This window comes from Epinephelus lanceolatus, chromosome 8 (genome assembly GCF_041903045.1).
Source record: "Epinephelus lanceolatus isolate andai-2023 chromosome 8, ASM4190304v1, whole genome shotgun sequence".
Lineage (NCBI taxonomy): Eukaryota > Metazoa > Chordata > Actinopteri > Perciformes > Serranidae > Epinephelus > Epinephelus lanceolatus.
Window position 1 is genome coordinate 34,317,359 of NC_135741.1, and position 27,485 is coordinate 34,344,843.

Sequence of the window (27,485 nt, forward strand, 5' to 3'; positions counted from 1 at the left end):
ATTATTAGAACATTAACAATTGTATCTATTTAATACACTGTCATATAGACTTCATCAGTGGTTCCCAACCAGGGGCTCGGGGCCCCATAAAACTGAGAGCTTGTGAGAAGATTAAAAGTTTTGCTTCACAGATTTGAATTTGTATTTAGACTTGTCTCTAAACTCTACTTTTATGGTGAAACATTAGATTGGATACATGAAGAAAGCACTTAAATTGTACTTAAATATAGTACCTGAGTAAATATACTATCACTATAGATCATTCTATTCTAATTTGTTGAATCAGAAAATCAGTGTTACAGTTTCCATAAAAAGACTTCATATAATTATTTTGAGAGATTAAAATCAACCTCCCCTCTGTGTTTGAAGGAGTGGCTTCGTGAAATGTTTCTCAGTTTATATTTAGAGGAGATTATACTTCTTTTTTTCTTTTTTCAGTTTTGTGGATTCCTTTACTGATTATATCAGAAGCAAATGCACCTGGCTGTATCTTAACATTGAACACCGGCTCATGGTTGGTTACGAACCTTGGTTACGCGACTGATAGTGCCTCTAATTTGGATTTTCTATATCACACTCACTCACCACCACTGTGATAGAGTATGGAAAGTTTCAGCCATAGATAGACATCCCTATTATGTCTTCTATGGCCACTGGATATACGGCATATCTTGACATGCATGGACAGTTATTCACTACCTTTGACTGTCTGTCGGTGGATGTATTGGATGTACCTGTGTTTTGTTGTTTCATATGTTTTGCAATATCTTTAAATGTGTCCATTTTCTACACAAGTGTGTCCAGGTTGAATAAATACAAATATAAATGGTGAATTGCATCTGAAAAATTATTATACGTTAATTTTCTTTGTGTTATTTAAAGTCTTTATCTCTCTTGAGGAAGCCAGCACTATCTGAGCTTTTAATAGTTGCTAGATGCTTTCTGATAATATAGGTAGCACAGTTTGGTAGTTTGTCTCTCTCTTTTCTTTCTCAGTAAAATAATCATTCGTTTCCAAGAATATTAATAGCTTGACATTTCTCTGATGTAACATGACATTTGGCTCCCTTGATGATTGCCGAGTGTGTTGCTCCTTAAAGCTGAGTCTTTGTATTTAAGGAGTTATTATCAGATGTCAGAAGCAGTGGAGGACTTTCATGCGTAAAGTAATTGAACTTTATTAAAGGCAGATGCTCTGAAAAGTTTGCTTACACTGGCATCTATTTTAGGACAAGTGCACCATATGTTGGCTGCTATGTTTAGAAACAGTGATTGAGATCTACATTAAAATAAAACAAAAGATTTTTAATTTTTTTTAAATTAATCACTTACCTAATAATGTACTTTTTAGTGTCGGGATATTTATACAATGGCTTTACAATAACATTGTGGGGGACTCTAATAATGTAATGGTTTTAATAGTAAACTGTTTATATTTTTTTTATTTTATTTTATTATTTTATTTTATTTTATTATTATCATTTAAAGCAACTATTGAAAATGATTAACAAATATTACTAATAGTAAACTGAATTTACCCAGTCATTGGAGAATTAACTTCCATTTGTGTTGCCGTGTTTTAAGAGATATTTGTGATCCTACTGAAAACAAAGACATTTCAATCAGATGCAAATTTAAAGAGTTTGAATAAATTTAAGACCTCAGTGTTTTGCTTTGCCTCAGTCTCAGCTGTGCTTTCCTTCTACAGTTGAGGCAGATATTAGGAGAATATAAAATGATTGGATTTATTAGTCTCCACTATAATCAAAAGTCCACATCACAGTGAGAAACATGTAAATACTTAGACCAATGCAGCGCAGTCTTTGTTGGAATTGTAAAGCACATTTACATTCATAATGCGCATTTGAAAAACATTATCATGCACCTTACAATTTATCAATTCAGACATCAGTTTAACAATCTCATGAAATCTGTGGCGTGTCTAAGACACTTCCCACAGCCAGTGCTCTTGCACACCACATGCTTGTTGCATTTTAGTGTTTACATGTCTACTTTACACAAATAGGAGTATGATAATGTTGTGTAAGGTCTCCATTTTTGTAGCTTTTACCCATTGAAGTTTGAAAGCGCCTACCATAATGCTTGACTGGGTACAGTCTGATGTCGGAGCGGACTACTTGATATGTTTGAATGGTCTTTTATGCTTTTATGTTGAAAATATTTGGAACCCAGTTTTGCTGTGATGGTTTGAAAATGATCATGGGTCACTAAGGCATTTCTTGAATTGATATATATATGAATATATATAATGAACTATTTGGTTTCCTTTTATTGTAAGACAGTATTTGTAAATCTAACTGTGCACCACATGCGTGTAACAGCTCATAACCATTTTTGGTGGGCACAGCCTCGGCAGTATAAAGTTGAGCTGATCATTCGTCGGCCTCACTCTAGTCATGAGCTGTGGTGATGATGTGGTTCCTCCTCCTTCTCCTCTACGCTGCTCAAGTTGAGCTAGTGATCACACAAGGCAAGTTACAATTATTCTCTTTATTTATGACCAGTTAAAATTGGGACAGTGTGTGTGAAAATATGGCAGATAGGATACATTTTGAAGTACATTTTGTTTGTTTGTTTGTTTGTTTGTTTGTTTTAACATAAAGACTTTCCATAAACTATATTTACTTCAAAGATAGCTATTTTTGGACATTAAGTGCATGCAAGTGCTGCAGGAAGTGTTTTGTTGAATCTTGAAATCCTTTTTTTTGTTATTATAAGTCAAAGTCTGATAAAAAAAAAAAAGATCAGACAAACAGCACAGTTGTAATTAGTAGAATTACACCTGTTTCACATGTCTCGGAGTTTAGTCATGAAATAAAAAAAAGGATGATAACACTCATAAAGAGATAAATACGAAACAATCCATCCACTCTTCAAGGAGGCTTTAAAAAAAAATAGATTTTAAAATGTAGGTACTACAATCAGAAAAAAAAAAAAAAAATTCTTACAGTTTTGCCAGAATTAATTTAGATTGACTATCCTTCTTTAAGTTTGGCACATGTTCACGTCAGTTTAAAAACTGAATAATGATAAAATAAAATTAATTCATTGATGATAATTTTACATTTATTGCGGTGTAGAAATAAATCTCATGCATGTGTCAATTGTCCATTGTGAAATCGACATTTTTAAATTTCTGACAATTTTTTATTTTTTATCAAACATGTATGAAATTTACCAAAAGTCATGTTTCTTGTCCTCTGTGTATCAAAAATTCATTTAGATTACCGGTATTTAAGTGTTAAGGTAAGGTCTCTTTACACCAGAACGTTTAGATCTTTCCGCTAAACATTTCTTAAAGTAAATTTAAAAAATCTGTGTATCAAATTATTTAAAAAAAAAAAAAAGCTTATACTAAGTACGACTAATATTAGTAATATCAGTGTATAGCAATTTAGGTGATATTTAAATGATTTAGTTCTTTAGTTCTTTCTCACAAAGCTTTGGACTAAATCATTTATATCAGCTTGAAATCTAATGAAAAATTTGTCTTTCAAAGTTGTTGCACATTGGGAGTATTTTAAATGAAGTAAAAAAATATCCCCAAGGTCCAATGCCAGAGGGGACTGATGTGCAAAATGTCATGACTTTGCAAAATTAGTTTTAATATGACAAACAAGGTAGACAAAATAGGGATTGAACCAGGAACCCTCTTGCTGTGGGGCGACAGTGCTAACGACCACACCACCATGCCACCTCACAGTAAGAGGGTTCCTGGTTCGATCCCGGGTGTGGGAGCCCCTCTGTGCAGAGAACTGCATGTTCTCCCCGTGTCACCATGGGTTTTGTTCGGTTACTCCGGCTTCCTCCCACAGTCCAAAGACATACAGGTTAATTGTTGACTCTAAATTGTCTGTAGAGCGTGAATGGTTGTTTGTCTCTATGTGTCAGCCCTGCGATAGTCTGATGACCTGTCCAGGGTGTACCCTGCCTCTCGCCCTGAGTCTTTTTTTTTTTTTTTTGAAGTGATAAAAGCGGAAAATGTAATTTGCCACTTAGGGGGAATAAAGTTGCCAACAACACTTACTAGATAATATTTATTATACATAGGTTTAACTATAGCTTTTCTGTCAGCTTTTGCGTACCTCTAACTCAGGAAACCAGAGAGGAAATCATTTCAAAATTAGAGAAAAAAAGTCTCTTTATTACATAATTTCTTTGTCTGAAAAAAATATGTTTCATGGTAGTCAGATATGAGGTTCTGTACATGTAGAAAAAAAAACAATAGAGCACGCACGCACACACACACACACACACACACACATACATATATATAAATATATGTATATATATATATATATATAAATAAAAATGACAACATATTGTAAACCTCCTGTCATGTAACCAGGTGAGAAAAGACTGTGTCTGAGAGGAACCAACCCATGCGAAGGTCACATTGAAGTCTACTTTAATGGTGAACGGGGTTTTGTTGGACATCAATCCTGGAACAATGTCACTGAAAAAGTGGTTTGTAAAAGCACTTACTGTGGGGACCGTGAGAATAGCTCATTGGAGACTGTGCTATGGGCGATTGAGAAAGTCTGGCTCAATAACCTTGTATGCAACGAAGACTCGAAGAATCTGTGGGATTGTAAATATCCCGGTTGGGGCACCAGCCTGTACCAAATGGGGGATCTGAGAAAGATTCGATGTTCAAGTAAGGCTGGACTTTAAGCTTTTACACTTGTTGAGAAACATAATGTGTACTGTTGAAAATTACAACTTTAAATATTTGGATTCAGTGCTACAAAGGAGTTGATAAGCGCAATCCAAAATACAGAAAATTACATGATTATGATGATGTTGATGATGATGATGATGATAACGTTGGCTTTTACCTTGTATTTGGTTATTTTTGCCCCTCTAGATAAAATCAAATTAAGGCTGGATGGAGATCATTGTGCGGGAGTTGTCGAGTACTCTACAGATGATGGAAAGACATGGTCAGGTTTCTTTTGTGATGATGGCTGGGGTAAGAGTTGGCATCATGCGTACAGTACACTTCAACAAGATTCAGTCTTTCTAAATACTACTGGTGTGTGAGTTCACACAAAATGTAAATAAAGTAACTAGTGCTATATTATTATTATTATTATTATTATTGTTATTATTATTATTATTAATAGTATTATTACTAACAAGAACTAATGAGAATTCAACACACGTAAACAACTTAGCTAATATACAAAAATCAAGGTCAAGGTCAAATTTATTTATATAGCACATTTAAAACAACTGAGGTTTGCCAAAGTGCTGTACAATCTAGAAAGCACTAAAGTATTAAAATACAACTATAGAAATAGAAAAATACAGTATTAGAGCACACAGTACATAGAAATATTAAGAGTAACAATAGAAAACAAAATGAAGTGCACAATGGGCACACAATTCAATAAAAACAGTCCATACATCGGCAATGTTCGGCTCAACATGCGTCAAATGCTAACGAGAAGAGATGGGTCTTCAGCAACGACTTAAATATCTCAAGAGTCTGGGCAGATCTAATATACAATGGTAAGCTGTTCCACAATTCTGGGGCAGCCACCGCGAAGGCTCGGTCGCCTTTAGTTTTGAGCCTAGATGTCGGGACATCTAGAAGCAACTCATTTGATGACCTCAGTGCTCTAGCTGGTGTGTGTACATGGATGAGTTCAACTAAGTACTGGGGGGCCAGACCATTCAATATCTTAAAAACAAACATCAAAATCTTAAAATCAATCCTGCAGCGGACAGGAAGCCAATGCAAAGAGGCCAGAACCGATGTGATGTGGTCACGTTTTTTCGTGCTGGTCAAAATAATAATAATTTTTAACGAACAAAAAGAGAAAAGGATATGTGCAAATTTCTTCTTTTTCTTATTTTTATAGCACGCCCTGAATGACAAAAATTTGCCTTTTCATTGTCTTACACTGATGTTTTCCACATACACACATGCCTTTTTCTCCTGTTTGAAGATCTGCCACTGAAATAACCAGTGGGATGCTGGTGTATAAATATTACTCAGTGGTGAAAGACATGCAGTGCATGGATATAAAAATACACCATCACATGTGAAAGCCCTGTATTTAAAATACTACGCAATTACACAGAAGTATTATTTATTATTTATTCAGTTATTTTTACTTTTCTCCACTCTTGCTGTTTTTTGTGAAATATTGGCTCATTCTGGTCCTTTGGGCCTCATGTAATTATTTAAATGATTATATCTGACAAACGAAGAAGAAGTGGGGGTATGAGTCTTTGGTGGAACAATTCAGAGCTCACCTGAAGCGTGATAAGAAGCCCGAAGTAGACACAGCTTTTTTCTTTCAAACTTTAAAGCTGAAGTTGGTAACCTTTATAAAAAAAAAATTGAATTAAATTGAGTCTGAGTCACTTTATTCATACGGCACTAAATGGGACAGATATTATGTGGAAAAGGGTTTTTTACCAGGTATTGTGAGTAATACTATGATCAAGATTATTTAACAATACATATATTTCTATTTATATATGATTCTTCCCACATAAAGGAGATCAGGAAGCCACTCTTTTGTGTAAAAACACCAACTGTGGTGAGGCTACATCCAAAAAACCTCAGCTGAAGTCTGACGTTTTGGGACGTTTCAAGAACTCAACAAAGATGAAGGTCGAGTGTTCGGGCATTAAAGATCCAAATCATCTGTGGCAGTGTGTCACTGGGAAATCATCAAACTGCCAAAAGCCTGCTTCTGTCATATGCAAAGGTAATACACTCCCTCACACACATACAGTCACAAAGTTTACTCAAGTGTTTCAACCCGTCAGTGACTTAAGAAAATGGTTCACAAACAGATTATGAGAGACTGCAACTCGAAGGAAACACATCATCCAGTGTGTGTTCTGGGCAGCTGCAAAGAGAAAATGATAAAGGTGACTGGGAATCTGTTAAAGAAAGTAAAATCAGCGCTGATAAGTGGTGCAAGCAAATGCACTGTGGTGTCAAAAACGCTTCCAATACAGATGACAATGGCATACAGCTGGAATGCTCAGGTAAGTCAACTATTCAATATTCAATCACATACCTTTTCTACAAGCAACCTCAGAGCAGCCACTTTGTTGTTGTATTTCCAGATCAGAACACATTTTCATCAAGATCTTGTTTTCTCTTATATATTCAAGGGACAACATTATTTATCAAAAAAGTCTTTCAATTCATATTTATATTGCATTCACCCACTATCTTGTACCACATGAAAATCTAAATCATGAAATGGAGAACATTTTCCCATATTTTCATTTCCCACAGACAAAGTCAAAGTACTTCTGATGGACAATAATCAAGAAAGCAAGTGCTATGGTGAAGTTTATGTTCAAGTGAATAATGAAAGACAGCCCGTTTGTGCCTCTTCCTGGAAAGACAAGGATGCTGAAGTGGTTTGCAGAGAGCTGAAGTGTGGGAAAGTGAGTTTTCAGTATCAGATTTCAGTAGCACTAATAAAATAAATATTTTAATTAACACAATCGACTTTGCTGAACAGCAGCCACTGTGGCCACTAGCGACAATTACAGGACAATGCAAACTGATTAAAAAAGTCAGTTACACAGATATCTAAAGTTTGCTAACATTGCCATTACATTAAGTTACAGGTCATACCAGATCAAGTAAGCCCTTTGAGTGAAATAAACTAAGCACAGATGCTTTTTAGATAATTATTTTTATACAACTTTTCATGTTTCAGTGTTTGTTTTTTCTAGTTACATAGTCAGGCTTTAAGGAATAGTTCTCTAAGAGTCTGAGAGAAGATTAGCACCACTCTCATATGTCTGCTAAATATGAAGCTCGAACCAGGAGACAATTACCAGTAGCTTAGCTTAGCATAAAGACTGGTCACAAACTGGGAGGGCTTTTATGTCTCTGTGCCAGGGACAGCTGTGACAGGTGGCATTATGTTTGCCTCAAGGGAATCTCTTCAAATTTGGCTTAAACATCCACTTAAACTCAATGACTGACTGATTCGATTTTGGTGGTCACCTTTCATCTCTCATTCTTGAGAACGCAATATCCAAATAATGCCTCACTTATGTTTGTGCATGGAGACAAGTCAACCGGAAGTTCATTCATCCCCATTGGAATCTCTGTGATATTTGATGTGCCTGCGAAACCCCTCCCCTATGTAATATATCGGTCTGGAATTTGCCTCGAGTATGTTAAAAAAAAAAAAACTTTTGTGGTGGATTTCAGATAAATGACAGTGTGCCAGCTTAGCAGCTGAGCTAGTTAGCAGCTAACTAGACTAACAGACTATTTCCTTCAATTCAGTTGCCTATCTTGATTGTCAAGTGAGTTTGTATGATTAAAAAAATAGTCAAGTCTTGTTTATCTATTTTTTATACACTGTGAATCTGAGCTATGTTATTCTGCTAAAAAAGGTTATACGGGTCATAATGTTCCAAGTGTATATTCCAAACTACTGGATGGCAGGTAGTTTCTATCGTGTTTCTTTCCACCTGTAAAGAAATACACTTCCTCGCTTTGGACACTAGAGGCATCATCTGTATATTTAAGAACCTACAGAGACCAATCAAATCTGTACGTGGAAAAAAGGCCTTGAAGGAATTTCTCCAGATTTGGCTCAAATGTCCACGTGGACTCATTGATGAACTGATTATATTTAGTGATCGAAGGTCAAAGGTCACTGTAACCTCACATCTGTCTTATTCTCATGAATGTGATATCTAAAGAACTCCTCAATGGAATTTCTTCACATTTGGCACAAACGTCCACTTGGATTCAAGGTTGAAGTGATTAGAATTTGGTGCTCAAAGGTCACTGTGACCTAACAAACATGTTGATTATGACAAAACTTCACACAAGTGTCTCTTAGGATAAAATAAAGTGATAATCATAACCAAAAGGTCAACTTTACTGTGACACCAATTTTTTTTTGCGGAAACATGCCATTCTTCAATGCCATAACTCAGGAACAGAAGAGGTTACATGTGGTCAGACACTGAATTAGTGACACTAATCTTAGGTGTCCATCTTAAAACTGTGCTGATTGTATAGATCTTCTGTGCTGCCTGGTTTAAGATGTGTGTGAAGCATCCATGTTTTAGAAATTGTGGCTTCTTTGCATTTGAAACATTGTCAGCTGTCATGGCTACATATGAGCCTGGAAAGACATGGTTGTAATCTGTAACTGCAATTTGACTGGTTCGCAGAGGCGTACAACTGCAAGACAGTAATTTTAGTTTACCTTTAGACAGGGCAAGTCTTGCTGTTTCCCCCTGTTTCCAGTCTTTATGCTAAGCTAAGCTAGCCATCTCCCGCTGATAGCCTCATATTTAACAGAGAGAGTTGAGAATGGTTCTCGATGTACTCTTGACAAACTCTTAACAAAACAGTGAATAAGCTTATTACCCTAACTGTCCGTTTATTCCCTTTAAGTCTTTTATCTATGTCAGCAGTGGCAATGAGTTTCATAATATCATTATTATTTTTTTCCATTATTTTCAACGTCTTCTGTCTGGCACAAATGAATGACATGATATCCAAATGATCACAAATGCTTTCTTCTAGCTGATTAGTAAAGAAAAAAAGATTCCAGATAGGCCAATACAAGGGATAATGGACAACGTGACCTGCTCTGGCAAAGAATCCTCACTGTGGCATTGTGAAGCCAAGCATGACAACAACCTGAAGTGTTCTTCCACCGCCTATGTAGTCTGTGCAGGTGAGATATAACTGGAATCATATGGTGACTGCCTCTTCCCTGTTATTTTAACTTTGACACCATGGTGGGAGCAAAAGCATGACAGCCGTGTGATGTCATGTTATAATACAAAGTAAATGTACGATTTGTTTCGGCTCAGATGTATGCAATAATAGTATGTGTGCCATGTTTCTGTCATGGAACAGATAGTGTGAAAGTGAACTTGACGGACGGTCCTGGAAGATGTGCTGGGAGAGTGGAGATCCAACATAAAGGCCAATGGAAAAGGGTCTATAAAAATCAATGGACAGACATCAATTCAAATGTTGTCTGCAAAGAAATGGGTTGTGGGGAAAAGAGAAAACATGAAAACTTTTTCCAAGGTTCAAGTGAATTCCTGGCTAAGACTGTAGAATGCAATGAAAACAACAAAAATATATCTGAGTGTTTCACAGACAAATCAAACCCAGGTGGGAGAGAGGACGCAGAGGCCATGGGAATAATCTGCACGGGTGAGTCTTTTTTCCTTTTGTCTGTTTTTCTGTTTGACTTTCCTTACTACATGCTTTCACTTTAGAGAAGAGACATTTGTATAAAGGCAATTGAACAGACTTAAATCTGTCAACAGTTCTTGTGTTAGAGGTTTGAATGGAAATGCAAAGAATGAGAATAGGATCTTACCCAGTAAAAATGTTTTTTTTTTCTTTAAACAATGAATATATTGATAGATAGATAGATAAAGGGTCAGGGAATATAATTTCAAATCAAATTTGCCATATGCGCATATGTATTTAGTGCGTTTAGATCTTAAAGACTCAAAACAACATTTTATGTATTTGGCATGGCCTCTTGAAAATAAGTTACAATTATAGCTGCTGCTCAGCAATGGCCGGGGCCGGGCAATTTTAGGCAAAATTAGGCAATTCTGAGCAACAAGCAGAGTGTAGGAAGATGAAAAAAAGGTGGCAAAGAGACTATGCTCTATCTCACTGAGCTAATTGGCAAGTGACAGTTCATGTGTGGCTTCACTAGGGTTGGGTACTGAAACTCGGTACTTTTTGTTCTTGGTACCGATTCACGTCGGTACTACCGATTACCGATTCACTTAAAATTAATCGGTGCCAAATTTCGGTACCTGAGGTGGAGGCGGAGCAAGAGCGCATGACTCGCACCTCAGACTCAGCAACAATGGCGACAAAAAAAATGTGCAGACAAAAGTTAACGTGCAGCACTGTTCCTAAATGTTCTCAATAAAATGTTGAAACTGAGAAGTTTAGACTATGGGCCTGAACGACACATAGTGCGTCCAAATTCACACTTGTCGGTAATCCAATGTTTTCACAGCGAAAAAAATTGATAAAGTTACAATAAAATGATGTATAACAGAGCTTTCATACAGCTTTGCACACACATTACTCTTGGATGGATTACTCGCAAACGCAGGCTCGCACAGAAATGCCATGCATATCACATGAAAGCACAGGAGCAGAGCTTTCCAGTGATACCACACACATCATTGTGCTGTCATCCCATCACGCTATAAATACAGATCAATTGTCTACAAAATAAAAACCTGACAAATTTCTTTACAATCCATGATACAGATCTTGTTATCAGTCACTTCATATAGTGAGGAATATCGTATCTTACCACGTCTTAGGCTTGCCTGTGTTTCTCCCTGTCTATCCACATTTGTAGTCCGGCTTTCAAGATGCAAATATTTCCATATTATCCAGTTGACACTCCATCAAACTTTGTATGACAAGACCAGCCACTTCACCTTTGCGCACACAGACAACTGCAGCCTAATTATGCATACATGACAGGGCTGTAGTCACCATATACATTGGGGGGGGACACGTGCCCCCCCCCCACCAATGTCCAAAATGTCTCCCCAATATATAACTGAAACTGAAAAACAAATATTATCTTGAAGGACATCATTGCATTTGGGTGACTATTTTTCTATGATCTTAGATGTAAATATTGCATGTTTCTTTCAGATGAAACACATTTTTGACTTGTGAATGAGTCAATGGAATTTCTTGCAATAATGAAAAAATACTGGCAATCATGTCCGCCTGGCACAAACCACATGTTTTGGACAACTGTGAAGTGACAGAATGTCCCACCATCATGGTTCTTATATTGCCAGATTCCAGAGAGTCTCCCCTCTTCATATATGGCAGAATATGTCATTTTCCAACTTGCTATGGTGAGATACATGTAAAAATGTAAGAATTTAGGCACACAGATTTGTTTTTTTCATTGATATAAAAATTAATATAAAATACAGGCACATAGAAGGACATGAAATGATGGCAAATCTGGTTAGCCCAGATTGTCCTGAAAAAAAACCCCAAGATATAGCATTTGTATGTAGCCTTTATAATGACTGTGATATGAGCTTAAAAGTAAAGGCAGTAAAAAATACCCCAAAAAGGCCTAGGGCCCATAGTACCGAAATAAGGTACCGTTTGGTACCGGTACCGAATTCCAGATACCAGTACCGTATCGGTTCAATTATGAACGGTACCCAACCCTAGGCTTCACAAATTGACTAAGCCAAGCATCAGGGTGCCAGACAGTAGCCATCCATGCCATGGAAAAGCAAATTTCAAAGTGAAAGTTCCAAAGCTGTAGCACATGTGGTTGATTTGTTATGAATTTCAAGTTTTGAGATTTAGAGGCTTGCTGTAGCGCCACCATCAGGACTATTGTCTTGTGTTTCCAGTTGAGGACATCTAGCATGGGACAGGACCTTGATGAAAAGTTTGGGTAGATTTCTCATATGGAAATGCTGCACGAGCTGAGGCTTGAACTCACAATCTTCAACACCAAGAATCATCCTCTATCTCACTGAGCTAACTGGCAAACAGAAATGTCACATGTAACTTCACAAATTGACTAAGCCAGTCACCTGTGTGCAAGACAGCAGCTGTTAGTGTGTAAAGGCAGATTTCAAACGGCTGTCAAAAATTCAGTTATTAAGACAAAAATCCGAAAATACACAAATTGCATCTAGACAGCATGGAGATGTTGGTAATTTGTTTTTAACAATGATTTATTGGCTCCATAAGTGAAAAACTGATGTTTAAAAATGCCATTTTTGCATTGACTCCAATTGTTTGCATGAGAGCGGAATTCAAAATACTGTAAAAAAAAAAATCAGTTTTTGAGATAAAATTCTGATATTTTCCAAACATCATCTACCATGACTCCAAAATTTTGTCTTCTTTTTTTTAATGAACACTGAAAATGTGTTTACCAAGAATTTGCAAGTATATGTTTACAATACCGTTTACAGTCAAACATTTTCTTTTGACTCAATTTTCGATAAATCAAAAATCTGTGTGGATCGTTTGTGTAGGACAGTCTGAAGATGCTCTGTAGCAAGTTTGGTGTCAACTGAGCAAAAATTGTGGGAGCAAGTGGGAAGTTATACAGTCTTTGAAAAAAAACAGAGTGATGGACTTCATAATTTGCAATAGGTTTAAATGTACACAAGTTTCTTCAGTATTGGGGCTACATTTTGGTGAAAGTTGCAAATCTGTAGCACATATGGTTGATTTGTTATGAATTTTCAAAATTTTGAACTTTAGAGGCTTGCTGTAGCGCCACCATCAGGACTATTGGCCTGTTTTTGCAGCTGAGGCAATCTGGCATGGGACTGGACCTTGGTGCAAAGTTCGGTGATTTTTTGCGTGTGGGAAGTAGGATTTCCTCGGAAGAAGAAGAAAGAAGAAGAAGAAGAACATGCAGGATAACAATAGGGTCCTGGCAGTTTAGGCTGCCCGGCCCTTAATAATTTATGGTGAAGAGTTACAGTTCAACTTTAAAAGTGTTTTCAGGATCCTTGGGCAAAAGTAACTTGCTTGCTATAACGTGCAATCCCTGTTCCTGTTTATGTGAAGGCATAAACATATCCCAGCATGCATTGTAAAGGAAGAGGGGGCAGCCTGGACAAGTTATCAGTCTATTACAATTTAAGGCTAACTGTATTTCTTGTTTTTTGTCCCTGTTAGAGCACAAGGTGGTAATTCTGGAGGGAGATGCTGCTTGCTCTGGTAAGGTGAAGATAGTGCAAGACAAAGAAACCTACTGGCTCTCTGGGTCTGACGAGACGTGGAACTCCAAGAGTGCAGACACAGTGTGTCAGCAGATGCATTGCGGGACGGCCAGAGACTTTAGCAGCATTAAAAGCCCTGGAGTTGACAATACAACATCTAAACTGAAATCTTACAGCTGCTCATCGCCCAAGGCATCCCTGTTTGACTGTGAAGAAAAAGTACCATTGCCATCTAACCATAATGACACTATTGCCTTTGTGGATTGCTCAGGTACAGTGATTTTATTTGTAGTGTCCATGTATGTGGGTGTGTGTGTGTGTGTGTGTGTGTGTGTGCATACATATATAGTATATATATACACATATATATATATATACTAATCCATGTCCCTGCTATTTGCTTTTTGGTTGCCACAACAGAAAAAATCCAAATGACACTGACTAATGGCTGCTGGGGGGAGGTCAATATTTGTGTGGGCAACAAGTGTGGAGGTGTGAGTGCTGACACCTGGACAACCGAAAAGTCTAATTTGCTGTGTAAAAAGCTTGCCTGTGAAGGCAGAGCCTTAACTGCCATCTCCAAACCCCCCAAAAGTAAGGTGATCTTCAAAAGTTTGCACATGACAGAGGAGACGACCAACCTGGAGCAGTGCAACTTCGTCAGCAATGACAAAAATAATACCGATTATGACCCAGCCTATGTTGTTTGCTCAGGTAATGGATTATTTTAATGTATTTTCCAAAAATTAAGTAAAACGTGATCCGTGAATGTGTCTTCATGTCAAAATGCCCTTTATCAAATTCCAGTTGATTCTGCCGATATTACCTTTACCATGGAGGTAATATTATCAGTTTTTATTCTGCAATGTTGTCTGTTTGCTGGACAGTTGCGAGACCATCTCACAGATTCCAATCAAATCTGGGGGGAAGTTAAATCAAAGAACAACTTTTTCATTTTTGGTGATCAGTCAAGACAAAACTATGAGTATAGGCCAAACCATTTTTCACCTGAAACAAATTTCCAACCATCTGGGGAGAAAAACAACAACAAAGTGGCTAAATTTGTCTTCGCCACATTGTTGTTTAAATATGGCTCTTGTTTTTTCACAAGTCCTATTTTATATAAATTATGACAACTCTTGAACACACTTAAAACCATATGTATGTGATACAAGCACATATTAATCAGAGTTTTCCTGTAAACCCTGATGTGCACAACCCCTTGACAAATTTTAATGGTCATAACTCAGTGGTCATGAGCCTACCTTTCTTACACCTCATTTGATTCAAGCACAAAGTTAACATTATTCTCCATCAGTGTATATTTTGATGACCTAAATAAAATAAGGTTTTAACTCTGTACTTTTTATTGATTTGTTGCAGGCAGTGTTGAGTCCAAAATGGATGTTTCCAGAGACAAATGTTCTGGTAATGTGAAGGTGCTGTATGAAGGCAAGTTGCGCCCAGTTTGCAAGGATGCTCTTAAAGACAGCAACACACAAAAAACCATCTGTGAGGAGCTGGGATGTGGTCAGGCTGGCAAGCTCATTGAGTACTTCGGATCTAAATCACAAGAGACTCCTGTCATTTCAAAAATTGAGTGTTCAGGTGACAGTAAGTCATTAAAAACTTGTCTAACCACTGCTTCTAAAGACTCCTGCACTCTTGGTGGCCTCCAGTGCTCCAGTAAGTGGAATGATTTTGTCTTAAATTGATTTGTATTTGTCAAACTACAGTTTGTGTTTGTCATGTTTTCTTTATGTAATATTTTCATGTTGGTAAAGTCAGGAAAAGTTTTTGTTTTAGCATTGCAGCATATCTGAGACCTTCCTTTAGAGGAATTGTAATAATAGCAGCTAGCTTTGCTTCATCCAGTGGTTAAAAAAAAAAATCTGCCCATCACCACCTCTAAAGTTAATAACGGACTATTTCTTGGCCAGTTTTAAACTTTTCAAGTCACATGCTGTGTCTCAAATCACATACTTCCATTAGTATACTTCTGTGTAGTATACTATAATGTGCACTATGTGCATTGGCGTAGTGCGCGAATTTCAACAGGGTAGTGTTGTCTCAAACCAAACACGGCCGTTGTGCACTCACCGGAAATGACGACCGCAAATTAGCTAGTTAGTAAACTAGCATTAGCATTCGCATTATCTTTCACGGTACCAAATCATTACAGACTGCTAAATTAACCCAATAAACATACTGCTGGCTTATACCCAACAACAGTATAGTTTGAATTTGTACAACAACACATGAATTTGTACAATGCAGCGACATTCACGGTTGCACAGTCCTGCACAGCCGCCATTTCCAGTTTGAAAAGTGGTCCCTCCCCTTCTGCTACGTAACCAAGATAACGACCATTGAGTGCGAGAAGTGTCCATAGTTCCACACTCAACTTTTTGACCATTTTGAGTGCACCATCTGGGTACTCATTGTGCACTATATTTTTCTATACTTCTTAGCGTGAAAGCACTTATGCACTCAAAATATTTGTGTACAGAAGTACGCAATTTGAGACACAGCAAGAGTCTTTGTGCTAAGCTAAGCTAAGCTAAGCTAACTTTCCTCTGCACATAGCTTCCTATATGATGTAAGTGGTATAGAGTGCTGCAGGGATGGTGTAAGTCGGCATGGAAGTAAATATCACCCTTGTTCTCTCATCAAAAAGCCTAAGGGATCTTTCTTTTTTTGCAGAAAATAACCTTTGTGGCATACAGAAGTTTATGATACTTATACGTGTCGCTCTGCAAAAAAATCCTCACAAATGAACACCACTGTTATGATTTTGGAAGTGGTGAAAGTGAAAAGCTAACATTAAGCTAAACATTAGGCTATGAATGGACTGCAGCTGTGTTTGGTGTGATGACGTTGTGTAGTCTCGTTTAGCCACTTGTTAGCAACTGTTTTTATCTAAGACATGAAAAAGCTTTAAAAGTTATTAGTGTTGTATTTACTGGTGTATTTTATGTCATAAGGAAAAAAGAGGGAAAGTCTCTTAAGTTTGTGTGAACCACAGACCTTACTTCAGGCATCTCACCAAAAAATATTTTAAAAAAAAAACAAAACACTGAGCGTGCTAAAATTTTAGCATTTCTCTGGGTTTTGGGTCTCATCCCTGCACCACTCTAGTGATTTTCTTACCGAATTCTCAGCAAAAAAGCAAAATTGACAGAAATATTGAACCACTCCTTTAACATCAACACAAACCTAATCAAGGTCATTTTATTAGCAATTAAAATATTAGCTACTCTTTAGACATGACAAATATGTGCAAGAGCCTTTGTCAAATTGGCAGGGAATCACAGTGTAAGCGATTTTACTCTAGTTTGTGTCCACCACATTTAATCTGCATCTTTGAGTTCCTGCTAATTACAAGTTTTGTATTTCATGAATCTAATCTCACCTCTCCCCCACTGATTATTCTAGGCTGGAGTAAGATACAGCTGACAGTAGCCAACAAGGCCTGTAGTGGAGCTGTGTCTGTTGTCTCACATGGGAAAATAAGCCCTGTCTCCATTCAAAGCTGGACAGGAGAAGCGGGGAACAGACTTTGCCAAGATCTGGATTGCGGCAGTCTCAAGTCAAATAAGACAACGACATTGTCTTCGTCCTGGGCCACAAACTTCAGCTGTGCAGGTGAAAAGGATCCAGAAAGCATCTGGAAGTGTAAAAAGGAAACCTTTGTCCTTGACAAAGGGAACGAAAAAGTGGAACAGCTTTTAATTGAATGTCAAGGTAAAATCTATTTCTGTAGGATTATTGACAAATGATAATAAAATCTGTAGTTGCTTCAGAAACCATCTAAAAGCAAGACATGACACCAGCAGTGTGTTGAAAAAAAAAAAGTAAAACTAAAAGCTATTTCCTTTTTACCATTACCTCACAGTCAATTTATTACACATAAATGTCTGACATTTTAGGAAATACACTTATAATAATAATAATAATCATAATAACAAGAATAATAATAATGATAATAATGTTAATAATAATATACTAGTCCATACCCATTGAGTGCACAGTTGATCACATGCAGTTTCACATGGTGTGTGTTTGGAATACAGGTCATAGGAAATTGCAGATTAAATAGTCAACTGAACCCATTAAGAAGAGCAATGTATTCAGACAGAGTTTTTGTGAATTTAATAGTACAATTGCTTTATTGAAAGTACAGTAGTACCATTGCCAATAGTGGAATAGTTAGTGGGCTAAAACTGTACATTAGTACTTGAGGTAGCACGTTGAAAGGCAGATAGTTAAAGTGTTTATATGTTGTATTGACTTAAAAGTGGGGCGCACTGGTAGAATGACTGACTGACTGACAGAATGACACACTGACAGTTTCTGTGATTATGTACAGCATACCATACCATGACTTAGTCATACCAAAAATAATAATAAAAAAAACAAAACATTCGGCCACAGAGGGAGCCACAGCAATTGTTGCATTTTTAAGCATTTTTCTGTTGTTATAGCGCCACCCAGTTGCCAGTCGGAGTTAAATTTCTCCAGTCACCTTGAGGCGTCCTGTTCTACATATCTACCAAGTTTAGTAAAAATCGATATGGCGGTTAGGCCTAGATAAGAAATTAGCTCTCTAGCACCCCCATTTTGTTTGATGGGGTCAATAATGGAGGGGTCCCCTCAGATTATGTGTGGTCATATGCCTACAAAGTTGCGTGGTGATGGGTGAAACCCTTGAGATGTTATACACCTTTATGTGATGAGCCACGCCCTCCACAATATTCATTGCCTTATAGAAGCTCAGTGTTAGGAAGTTTTCCAACTTTTGCCAAGAGGGAACTTTAGATATTGGTCCCTAGATTATGTTCACTGAGTTTCATGCTGATCGGTCAGACTTCCTAGGAAGAGATCGATTTGAAGTGTTCTTCAAAAAATTCAAAATGGCGGAAAATCTATATAACCGAAGTTATGGGTTCTTGAGGCAAATTTGTTGCTCATGAGGAGAGGCATCTCTGTGCAAAGTTTCATGTCTCTACGACATACGGGGCATGAGATATGCCCATTCAAAATTTGCAATTTCAATCAGTTGCTATAGCGCCCCCCTTTGGCCAATTGATGTAATATTGCTTCATTCGCATCCTCCCATGACCCTCTACCACTGTGCCAAATTTCACATGGATTGACCAAGTCAGTGAGGAGAAAAACGTGGAACACACACACAGACACACACACAGACAGAGTTTTTGTCATAGTAAGATAATAATACATTTTCAGGGTGTTATGGGCAAGAGCATTTGGGAGACATCCCTGCGTTCAAGGTCCTATTTTCCCCATCTCCATATTCCCTTAATATAACACATCTTTACATTTGTCTTTCTAGCAATTTAAAGATTTAAAGATTTATAAATAGTTATGTATTTTTCATGACATAAACTTACATTGTAATCATTATCATTATTCATTCAGCCACTGTGGAGATATCAGTGTCAAGAGTTAAGAAAACTGTAAGGTTTCAAGGGGTTAGGGTAAGTAGGCTAGAAGCTGTAAGTGGCATTAGAACACTGAGGGCGATGCACAGTATCTTTAAAGAAGTTTACACCCCTGTCCAGTTGGTGGCCTCTGCATTTTATTTTGCTATTGTCTAGTCTTGTCTTCGATCTCACCCGCATGACCTCATTGTCTAACTGGCTTTAGCCATTGCACTGGCAGGCTGTATCCCTACCAAGCAGCAACCTCTGTGGTTAAAAAAATTAAGCCAACATGGAAGAGCCAAAAACCGCAGTTCCTCTAATGGCTGCTTACGGCTGGCTCCAGTAGCAAGTTAATTGCTATAGACAGCAGAAATAAACAATTTTGGTACAAAAAAAACAAAACAGTTTTGGTCTCTATAGCTAATTTCTCCCATCAAGACAACTGTATGGGGCTGAATTTTTAAATAAGTAATCCGTTCAAATGTTAATGAGGCTTTAAGTTACCCATAATCAAGGACCAGGGTGTCTGCCAACAGTGTCCTCAGCTTCTCAGTCAGATCCACCCCTTGGTCCTCCACATCTCGAGCCTCTCACCTACATCTGGTCCCTTCTGGCTCCAAAAATACATTGACAGCGACCAAACAGTAGTCCACCACCCAATAGGTGACATCACAGTAACCACGTGCATTATTTTTACAGTCTCGCTACATGTCCAAAGGTTTTTCTCCAGTAGAGCAAATAGAATAATTGCGTCATGTGGTTAAATCGTATACATTTTTTTAATGCTTTGAGATGCAATCATCACTAAAGCGTAGGCTATGTCATGCAAGAGAGACAATAAAAACAAATGGAATCATATTGACTTCTAAGTTGTGTTGATTCCCGACGTCAAGTATTGCAGTAAATAATATGCAAGAATACATTCCACCTTAAAAGCTTCTGTAGCTGCTGGCAGCCTTTGAATGGCACAGTGAATGAGGCTAAATTATTTTTTCTCAGTCTATAACAAGCGAACTGTTAACTCGTAAAGATAACAAGGCAGCAAAACATCCCTTCATTTTATAGTTACGGTCACTCATGTGTGTAAACTTTTTTATCTTAAGAACAATGGTTACATGTCCTTAAAAACAAGCCATGTGCGTGCACGGACGCAAGCATCGTAGGTGTACTGTGGTAGTTCAACAAAGTGCACTACGCACCTGCTTATAAATGCATGCTCTATAAGTATTTCCTGTATCTAAATGATTAAAAATGAAAATTATCAAATCAAAATGAAGCACATGACAGAATTTTTACAACCCTTTTCATCAAAATGACGGATAAAGAGAAATTCTAACACAGCTTTTGATAGGTGGGTGATTTCAACATGCTGATTCAGGGAAACATACACTGAACATTTGTCCAAGGGAAAAAAAAATGCTATTGCTAAGAGTATGAAACCCTTTGAAATTTCTCTTTAATTGGTCATATTAGGAGGATTTTAAGCTGCGGAACACAGAACCTTGAGAACACAGATACTCTGCCGAATATTTAAACCAGAAAACCACAACTTTGATCTTGTTGTTTTATTGCTTTTCTTTCTAGATGAGCCCAAGGTCACCCTTTCGGGGCGGTGTCATGGTGAAGTGATGATAAATGGCCGTGAGGTTTGCAGCAGTACCTGGACAGACACAGACTCACAGTTGGTTTGCCAACAGGAATGTGGCAATGCCATTACTGGTGCCCCCAGTCTGAAGCCCAGACCTCTTCTTTCAAATATGGATTACTACCATGTCAGCTGTGAGAGCAACCATTACAAACTCGGCAATTGCAAGAGATTCATGGGAAAGTGTGACAAAAAAGTGGTGTATGTTTCCTGTACTGGTAAGTATGTATATATATAGATATGTATATGTGCTATTTGTGCCATCAAAACAATGCAAAGTATTCATCTAATCCTCCCTGTGTGATTATTATTTTAAATGATTTGGTTTTAATTCTTGATTCTTATTTCATATATTTTATTAGAATATCAAGAACTGACTTGATAATCAATTAAATGTGAAATATTTTTAGGATATTTATTCAAATACAATACAATTTGCTCTTCTTTCCGAGAGTTAGATTAAAAGACTGATGCAACTCTCATGTCAGCTACAGACAGGAGATCGTCAATCTAGTTTAGCATCCAGATAAAAAGCAGTGTGTATTCTGTGTGAAAAATGAAATTTAAAACTGCAACTTGTAATTTTTACACTCTCCTTTTTGTACCTGTGGACAGAGCCAGGTTAGCTTTTCCCTCTGTTTGCAGTCTTCATGCTCAGTTTAGCCAACCATCTCCTGTTTTATGTTTTTCAGACACATATGAGAGCATTATGGATCTTATCACTTAACTTCTGACTAGAAAGTGGATAAGCCTATTTCATAAAAAAAAAATCCTTAAAACACCACTACCTAGAGTTGAAGCTGAATTATGATAATAATGAATATATATTTATTTATTTATTTTACAGACAACAATGTCAAGTTCAACACCACAAAAAAGTGTGGAGGTCAGATTTTAGTGACGTATCGAGGCAAATCTGAAAAAGTGTGTCCCCTGACGTCATTTCCCGAGACAATGAAGGATAAGCTGTGTCAAAGCTTTGATTGTCGTGGTCACAATAGGAACATAAAGAGAAGTGATAACAAGATCAAAGTAAGTCTTTGTATCACACTTTCTTGGGGGGCTTTCTGACGATGTCCCACTCATTTGTTTGATGATGCTGCCTCTATAATTTTAAGGAAAACTTGGAAACAACACTGAGTTGCGACGGCAAAGACATCCAGGACATCAATTACTGTGTCAAGTACAAGACGTGTAATGCCCTACCAGCTGAGATCTACTGCGAGGGTAACCAAAACCATGAATCCTCTCCCAATAAGTCAAGCTAGTTCCTAAAATATTCATTCAGTTGTTTTGCATAGGAATCACCTTTTCTGTAAACTGTACAATTTGAACTTATTTAACTTTATCTAATTTCCGATGTGATTGGCGTGGCACAAAATAACGTGATAAATCAAGTAGCATCCTGCTCTGTGAGTAAATGCAGATATGACAATGTGACTGTGTTTGATTTCAGGCTATGAGGAAGACCTACCAGTCACTGAATCCAAAGACAATTTCACAGTGCCCATTATCCTGGGAGTGGTATTTCTGCTGGTTCTGGTGATACTGATTGTTGTATTTTTACGAATCTACATTGTCAGGAAAAACAAGAAAGGCAAGAATTTCTCATGTGAGTGCATTATTCTGTTGCACCTACTCTGCTAGTTGTTATTAATTTGGTTACAATTAAATACTGATTGATGATTTGCTTCAATGTTAATGACTTGCCTTGAAAAACTATTGTTCCAACAAACTGAAAAGCAACTCAGTCAATCTATCTATCTGACCATCCTGATCATCCCGGTGTCAATTTAAAAAAAAAAAAAGGTGTACTGGAGCCTTTTGCCACAAGAGGCCAGTCTTCCCGCATGTGGTCAAACTCTGACTGCTTTATGCCGTATCAGACCATTTGAATAACAATATCTCTGCTGCTTTTGTCCAGCATTTATATTTCAGCTAAGCTGAAATTTAAGCTTCTTAAATTTAAATAGTAGCACATCAGTGCCATAATAATTACATGAAGGAAAATGCAAGAACAGAACTGGTACAGTTACAGTCTGTAAAAAAAGTTTAATGTATGCATGTGTTGTGTACTAACTGTTTTTCCACCTTTTCTACATTAGTGCGAGACAGTTGTTTGTCACAAAGCTGTAAATGTCTAATGTTCTTCTTCTTCTTTTTTTTTATGTAGCGAGAATGTTGCCAAGACAAGAAGTGGAGTTTGAAAGTGGCGACTACGAGGATGTCACAGGCAAAGAGAATGAAATGGAAGACTTGAGTCGTGGCAGTGAGTCTCAAAACATATTCATTCACTTATTTTATTTGTATATATTTGTTGAATCAGTTAATCCTTATTAGAGGCTGCACCTCAATTATTATTATGGGAATAGTAGCATAAGAAGTGGTAACAGTATTTTATTTTAAATTGCATTATTTTATTATACTACATTACAACTGTATTGCTCATTGTGCTTTTATATAACTAAATATTGGTTATATTCTGTGATACAAACTTCAGATTATCAAATAATTGCTGTATAATATATTTATTACATCTACTTCTATATATATTACACATAACATTGTATAACTCATTATATTATTTTGTACTTTTATTCATTCATATTCTTCATAATATATATAGCTCACACATCATCAGCCAGAGTTGCACTACTGGAGTTCTTGTGCACAAATATTTGCACAATGTATTTGCTGTGTATAACTTTTTTAATGCCACCTCTCTAATTGCTTTAATTAATCTCCTATTTCATTTTTTAAAATTAATTTCATTTGTATGGTTCTTTGTCTCTGTAGTCTTACTTTTTAGCTTGTCTCATTGTTGCTGCAACAGGAGAATCTCTCCTTAAGGATAATTAAAGGCTTACCCTAACATTCACACTTGATTTCAAAGTAACAATAAGCACTTGGGATATGATGAAAATATCTTTAATGATTGAGTTTATTCGTGATTTGAGATGTGAGTCAGTGTGAAAGTATTTGCAAGGTGTTCTGTTGCTGTCGTTCGTGCAGGATTCCTACCAGAGGTCATCACAGAGAACGACGCGCACAGCACTTCCTCTTTACCTTACGATGATATTGATGACATGCTTGAGGCTCAGCACCTGACCTCTCAGGTCGCCACTTCTGGTGCCTCAGGAGACAACTACATGCATGAGGGTGCCCTCGATCAAAGCGAAGGAAAGTTTTGAACCAGTTGAATCACATCTTTTTCACCAACTTGCATACGGATCTTTGACTAATTATATTGTTGTTAATTCAACTACACACATTTTAACATACAACTGTCTTTCTTCTTAACAGATGGGGTGACCTATGAGGTGGACGACCCGCAGGAGAATTATGACGACATTGAAGCTGGCCCTGAAATCACTGCGACTGAGGCTGAAATCCACGAAACCCCACAAACCGCACCTGAGAGCGCCACAGCGCCACCTCCAGAATTAGTGGAGGGGGATGACGACTACCTGGTGCCAGGCGTAGATGGGTGAGCCAAGACTGGGTTCAAAGCCAAGTGACATAATTTTCAATCTGGCAAAGAAGAACTCCCCTCAACCCCGGGAAGAAAAGAGAAAGAAATGCATCCCTAGATTAAACTGACTAAAATATGTATACTCTGACATACTGATAATTTCAAATCAGACAATATTGTTTAAAAAAAAAGATGTTTCAGAGTCTAAACATTTTCTGTATATAATGACACAATAATCTGACTGTGTACTGCTGATTTGTATACCTTTCATTGACATAAAGATAGTTTTATTTCTTTTGTTTGGTATCAAAAGGTTTGGCCTACAACAAGATAACAGGTAGTAAAATTTCCTTTTCCTTCAAATGCACAAAATTAGAGTGATAGGGACAAAGAGCAATAAGCACGGTTGCTTATCTTTTTCTTATTGGTCTAAAATCTACTGCCTGTTGCGTTTTACAGTCATATATGATTGTTTAAGAATGATGTGCAGTTGTATATACAGTAGTTAAGCTTCTATGACTTATGCAATCTTTTACAAGAGATTGGTTTTGCAGCAGTTTGTCAATTCATTGTTTGCAATCCATCCAAACACCCATACGATCAAGGCCTGTAGCTAATGAAAATTTAGCTCCATAGAGCACAGAGACAGAAAAAATGCAACAAATGTTATATGAGCGAACACAGCTGATACTGTAAACTCAGGTCATATCAACACATTGTTACATCATATATTTTTATAATTGTATAAGCTTTGTAAGGATGTAGAACTTTGAGATTTTACACATTGTTTTTTTTTTTTTTTTATAAAGGAATAGTTGCAGAGAGTTAGATGAGAAGAAAGATACCACTCTCATGTCTGTAGGGTAAATATGAAGCTACAGCAACCAACTGGTTAGCCTGAAAAAGGAAAACAGTAATTAAACAGTAATAGTTTTACGATGCTCTCCAGTGTAGAGACAGCTGCTGACCCAAACCCAGGATGAGCCTTGGTGAGATGGAGGCAGCTGCCTGGGGGAAGAAAGGCTTTGCCAGCTCAGGCTTCAAGATAATGTTATCATCTGCCTTCTGCATAAAAGGAGTGAGTTTACAGCTTGCAGCAACCTCAAATGATATAGTCTCTGGCTGTTTGATATCTAGTGTTGGAAAAAAAATGTGTTCCTCATTTCTGACCCATTGTTAGCGTAGCTAGCAGGCATTAGCTCGGGGGGCTAATTTGGCTTGTTTATTATGCTACGTGAACGTTGTTGTCACCCTTTTCAAACTTTAAATTTTCATATGAAAAAAGAGCAGTCACATGTATTTAAAAGCCAAATCAAATTTGACTGACATAATTCTGAGCTGGGTACAGCCCTATACAGCTAGCATAGCCAGCTAACGTCTGTCTGCAGATGCCAAAATTCACTGTAACACATTACTCTTGATTGATTCATACCGTTTCCGAAAGCCAAATAAAACAACAAGTTGGGGTTTCAATATTTGCACTGATTACACAAACAGGATATTAAAAATTATAGGTGCCAGTGGGTGGATTTTAATATCTTTGGACAGGCAGGCTAGCTGTTTCCCCCTGCTTCCTGTCTTGATTCTAAGCTAAGCTAACCATCTCCTGGCTCTACTGCAGCTTCATATTCATCATACAGATGCACGATCAGTATTAGTCTCTCATCTAACTCTCAGCAAGAAATGCAAAAATGTTTCTATTTTCGACTTTTATTGTTTTTTATTTTATTAACTGGTAACAACAACAACAACAAAAAATAGTATGTTATGTAAATTGCGTTATTTTGTACTCCTGTAAAGATGCTGTATATCTTGTATTTCATGTTTAACTTCAGAATTAAATTCAGTCAGTGCATCATAGCGTCACTCCATTGTGTTATATAAGAAGCTGTGTGCAGAAACAACATTGAATTCTTTGCCGGGGCTTTGTGTATGCTCTGTGTTTACAATTTCAGGTTCTATCCTCTCCCTGCCTCAGAGAGTCCCGGGTTTTGGAGATGGCTCAGATGTTGAGTATCAAACTGTATGTTATATATGTCATATATAGTTTGATACACAGCACAATAAGCCGTTTTCTTCACAAGACGTCGTTTGTCGACGGACTCCACATTGCTTGAAATTCACTCTGTTTTATTTTGGTTTGTTGATTTATTATTAATACACTGCACTGTTATGAACTTGCTTGTCATTTATCACACAGAGCCAGACACTCTCAAACACTGAACACTCGGGACATTTCGAATACAGTTTCATCTCCATGCACTTGAACATTCTCTATAATCACTTATACATACTTTATACACTTAACATTTCCCCCCAAGCTGCTGGGACATGGAGAGGGAGCAGCTGCTCTCTACGAATGTTAACATGAGTAAGGCCATCCGTAAGGGACTGACAGACATACTGGTGCTGCTTTTTACAGATCGACGGACCTGATAGTCTCATATGTTTAATCAGGAGTTAGCCAAGGGCCACTGAGATCAGAGAGCCAGCGATACTACCAAAGGGACTAATTTGTAAGCAGCAGCCCTCGTATGATATGTAAACATCACACCCAGGCCTGCCGTCAGAGGCCTTGCTGAGGGATTATGATGGTGGATTAAGTCTGCTGTGTGGCTGAAGCTTAAACAGATACAGCAGAGACCAAGAGATCTCTAAGTGAAAGAGGTAATGTTTTCATAAAGTCTCAAGTGCCACTTGTGCACAGCAGGACCCTGTGGGACCTAGCATGACCAGAGGGAACTCACAGGGTGTAAGCGCTGTGCTGTTCAGTCGAATTTGTAATATTTTGATAAGAAATCCTCTTTATTGACAGCAGACATGATCTCTTAACAACAAAACAGCAGGTGGTCAGTGCTCTGGCTTACTTTTACGCACTCTGACATTAAAGGAACATACTGACGTTTGCACGATTACCTTAAAGGGATAGTGCACCCAAAAATGAAAATTCAGCCATTATCTACTCACCCATATGCCGAGGGAGGCTCAGGTGAAGTTTCAGAGTCATCACATCACTTGCGGAGATCCCAGGGGAGAGGGGGTAGTAACAAAACTCCAGAGAGAAGCAGTTAGAGCTACAGGCTACAATGAGGCTAAAAACAGAGTTCAAATGACGTTTTTCCAAACAACTTTTTATGTCGGGGCTTCAGGACACTTGGAT

At 37.5% G+C, this 27,485-nt stretch overlaps 1 protein-coding gene across 2 annotated transcripts; it reads left to right on the forward strand.

The window, feature by feature from the left end:
• Positions 1-2,350: 2,350 nt before the first annotated feature.
• Positions 2,351-26,180, forward strand: LOC117257832 (scavenger receptor cysteine-rich type 1 protein M130). Of its 2 annotated transcripts, none has more exons than XM_078170216.1 (19): positions 2,351-2,491; positions 4,370-4,678; positions 4,889-4,993; positions 6,534-6,746; positions 6,835-7,032; positions 7,289-7,443; positions 9,563-9,716; positions 9,902-10,207; positions 13,721-14,035; positions 14,185-14,478; positions 15,148-15,450; positions 17,200-17,508; positions 20,793-21,071; positions 21,701-21,885; positions 21,972-22,080; positions 22,310-22,465; positions 23,027-23,122; positions 23,866-24,031; positions 24,155-26,180. In XM_078170216.1, the coding sequence occupies exons 1-19, from the start codon at positions 2,431-2,433 to the stop codon at positions 24,342-24,344; spliced, it is 3,903 nt and encodes a 1,300-aa protein (XP_078026342.1). In that variant the 5' UTR covers positions 2,351-2,430; the 3' UTR covers positions 24,345-26,180. The 2 variants fall into 2 exon arrangements, with proteins under 2 accessions (XP_078026342.1, XP_078026343.1); XM_078170217.1 differs by having other exon boundaries at positions 22,310-22,450.
• Positions 26,181-27,485: the final 1,305 nt, after the last annotated feature.